The sequence below is a fragment of the Alligator sinensis genome, unplaced genomic scaffold (assembly GCF_000455745.1).
Source record: "Alligator sinensis unplaced genomic scaffold, ASM45574v1 scaffold76_1, whole genome shotgun sequence".
Classification (NCBI taxonomy): Eukaryota; Metazoa; Chordata; order Crocodylia; family Alligatoridae; genus Alligator; species Alligator sinensis.
Genome location: NW_005841865.1, coordinates 2,813,620 through 2,816,767, shown reverse-complemented (window position 1 = coordinate 2,816,767; position 3,148 = coordinate 2,813,620). Strand labels below are relative to the sequence as shown.

The following is a 3,148-nucleotide window of genomic DNA, read 5'->3' as shown; positions in this document are numbered from 1 at the left end:
CTGCTGAAGCATGTGATCTATACAGACGTTGGGCGAGCTAGGTCATACTGATACAATGCCTCTTCTGGTAAAGCACTGTTCTGGGGTTTCACGTCTGTCAGCAGCCAAAATGAAGTCAAAATACAAATCTGTACTTTACACCTATTTACAGGGATCTCATAAGACAGCCTGATTCTCATGTCTGTACCTTCTTGGAGTACCTAAGTAATTTTTAGTTACCAATGAAATCAATAGGAATTCAGCAATTCATAGGAACAGGCCCCAAATGAAATATTAAGGTGTTAGTGTTTGTGAACCTACCCCTCTCTTTGGCCAGGAAATTGAAATGGCAATATGATATATACCCAGATTAGGTTATGGATCACCTTGTTCTAAAAGGCAGCAAAACACTCCACTCAGAATTGAGGTCTGAAGAAAATTTAGGTCCATTATCATACTACTACAAATATCTAAATTTTAGCTGAGACAAAGGCTGTTTGGTAGCATGTTGGACATGCTGTTACAGCTGAAAAACTTATTTTGTTTGTTCCTAACACAAATAGGCCTTTCATAAAACAATTAAAAGTACTGGTTAAAAAATACCCTTAGTGTCCAACTCAATGTATATCTGTGCTTTCTATAATGTAATTGGGTTTTACTAGCCACAGGTTTTGCCACATCAGCAATAAACAACATTTAACGTGCATTCAAAATGAAAGAGCTTACTGATACTGACAGGACACGAATAAATATCTGTATGCATATTACTATAATAACCTTGGAAAAAACAATCCTGTGCTCTATATAGTTATCAAGAACAATAAAATACTGATTCAAGTCAGTGCAAAAATCAGTTAGCATGCTTGTTACCTGACCTTCAGAACTTCATTGCACCTCCAAAAAGAACACATAAAACGGTATTTCAGTTGCAAGTACAGAAGCTGAATAAATGTCTAAAATTGCTCCCAAACTTTTGTACAAGAAATGAAGTAATTTAAGACATTAACAGTACCTGAAGGAGTTCTCTCATTATGGCTTCTGATTTTTTTTAATTAGTGTTATGAATAAAGAGCAAAAAACCCACCATTATTTAAGGAAAAAATAAGCTATCTAATGAGATAAAACTCATTTTGGGCCTTTCATTTTAAAAGGTTGACAGGAGACAGAAAATTTACATTTAAGAACTAGTGTAAGACGTCGGGCCTCAAAAACAAAAATTACTCTAGCAGCAAGGGCTGGTAAGAATTTATGGAAAGACTGTACACTTACAGGTGCTGCAGTTTTGCAACGGAGCTGCATTCTCCTTGTTAAAGTATTCTTGCCAACTACACGTTTGTTGCAATAGTTAGCAGCTTTGCACTGCCTCTGGCACAACTGGAAAGATTAGAAGTGGAGAGTTAAAACAAAAATTCAGCAATTAAAGTTAGCTCGAGATTTGGACCTTGTTAAAATCTTCTGTCTTAAAAAAAACAATGGAGGGAGGGAGGGAAAAGGGGCTGTCTGTCAATCTTTAATCTTCCCTGTTTCTCCACAGAACAGGTACAGCAAAGGTAGCAGCAATGTAAGCTTCCCCTACCACATCTTGCCAATACACTTGATTGTCCTGGTGGAACCCTGAAGAAGGGAAAAGGGCACTCTGTGGCTGATTTTTTTGCCAAGATCACCCATTACCTGGACAGTTACTCCTATTCCTGGGTGGCAGTCTGTGACTCCAGGAACTGGACTGTAACCATCCGGGGACCATCAAACTACGACATCTGGTTTTTTAATTCCCCTCCCCTTAATACATTCCTTCCTATAAAAAAAAAAAAAAATCATAGCCAATCCTGTATTTAAAACAAAATAGGAAACAGAATTTTTTTTTTTTTTTTTATCTGCTATAACTGGACTTCTTTGAACTCAAGCAAGTATTCTGGGGAGGAAGTCCAGGAGACACAGGTTTCAAGTACCAGAATCTGTATGTCCCATACCAGGCCGACAGGCCCACTAGTGTGCCAAGCAATTTGTGGGAGAAGTCATGGAAATATACAGCAGTGCTCAAAAACATCAAGACCCAAATAGCGACCAGAAAGCTCAAGGCAACAAAGAGGGCATTGACCACACCATGCAATCTAGAGCTCTGGTCTGTGTTCAGGACTTCCAGCACAGCCATCTCCTCCACAATCATTAGGGCGCAGTATGTTAGGAGGAAGGAGTGGCCCGAGATGTCGAAGCCATGCCAGAAGCCACCAGCCTGGTGGCAATGATGCTTGTTTTGGTGCTCCCGATGCAGCACATCTAGTGCTGAGGACTTGTAGCAGCTGCCAGTGAGATTCTCAACGTACATGAAGAACTGGGTGCAGATGTACCAGACAGCAGTGCCCACCAGTAGGGTACTGAGGCGCCGCAGAACATCCTGCACGTTCCGGGTGAGGCAATAGTTGGTGACTCCGATGAAGGGAAGCAACAGCCAAAACGTCCAGGCCCAGGCCAGTTTCACAAAGTAGCTGCCGGAACAAAGCCAAGAGGGACTCGTATAAATGCATTAAACTTTCAGGCTGACTGAGGAGGAGCATGAATGGGAAAGGGTTTTAATGATTTCATCCTACTCGTGCTCTTCCCTGCCCAGGGCAGGGGGTCAGACTCAATGATCTACTGAGATCCCTTCCAACCCTAAAAATCTATGAAATCTACGACTTCATTCAGGGAGAGCCACGGTGGGCAGGTGCCCGTCTGTCAGCTCACACTCAGGATGCCTGAGAGCCCTTTCCTGCCCCCATTCCCCATTGCTGTGAACCCTGCCGCCCTCCTGCCTGTGTCTCGCCTTCAGCGTGGGCGCTGTGTCCAGCTTCCCACAGCCCTGCAGTGCGTCTCCGGGGCTCGGCCTTTCCTGTCCATTCCCTTCGCTACAGCAAACGCGCTCCCTCGCGCGCCCCCATCGCTGCAAGGTCCTTTCCTCCGGCCCCGAAAGACGCGGCCGTGCCCTGCTCTTGCCCACACGGTTGCGCTGCAGCCCGCGTCCCGGCCACCGCTTCGCCCCTTGTGCCACCCGGCCACCCGCGGGCAGGGGCATGACAGGCCCCGCCCCCCGCCGCGCCTCACACGTTGAGCAGGTTGCGCTTGAGGCTGAGGTAGGAGGGCGGCGGCAGCCCCAACGCGCGGGCGGCGGAGCCGAGCAGCAGCAGCAGGA

General features: G+C 45.6%; 1 protein-coding gene across 1 annotated transcript; it reads right to left on the bottom strand.

Annotated features, from left to right (window-relative positions):
• Positions 1 to 6: 6 nt before the first annotated feature.
• Positions 7 to 3,146, bottom strand: FITM2 (fat storage inducing transmembrane protein 2; the record flags this gene model as incomplete). Its single annotated transcript, XM_006016726.2, has 2 exons — positions 7 to 2,465; positions 3,061 to 3,146. Coding segments are annotated over 2 exons (702 nt in total), but the record flags the coding sequence as incomplete, so codon positions are not given.
• Between the last annotated feature and the right edge of the window lie 2 nt (positions 3,147 to 3,148).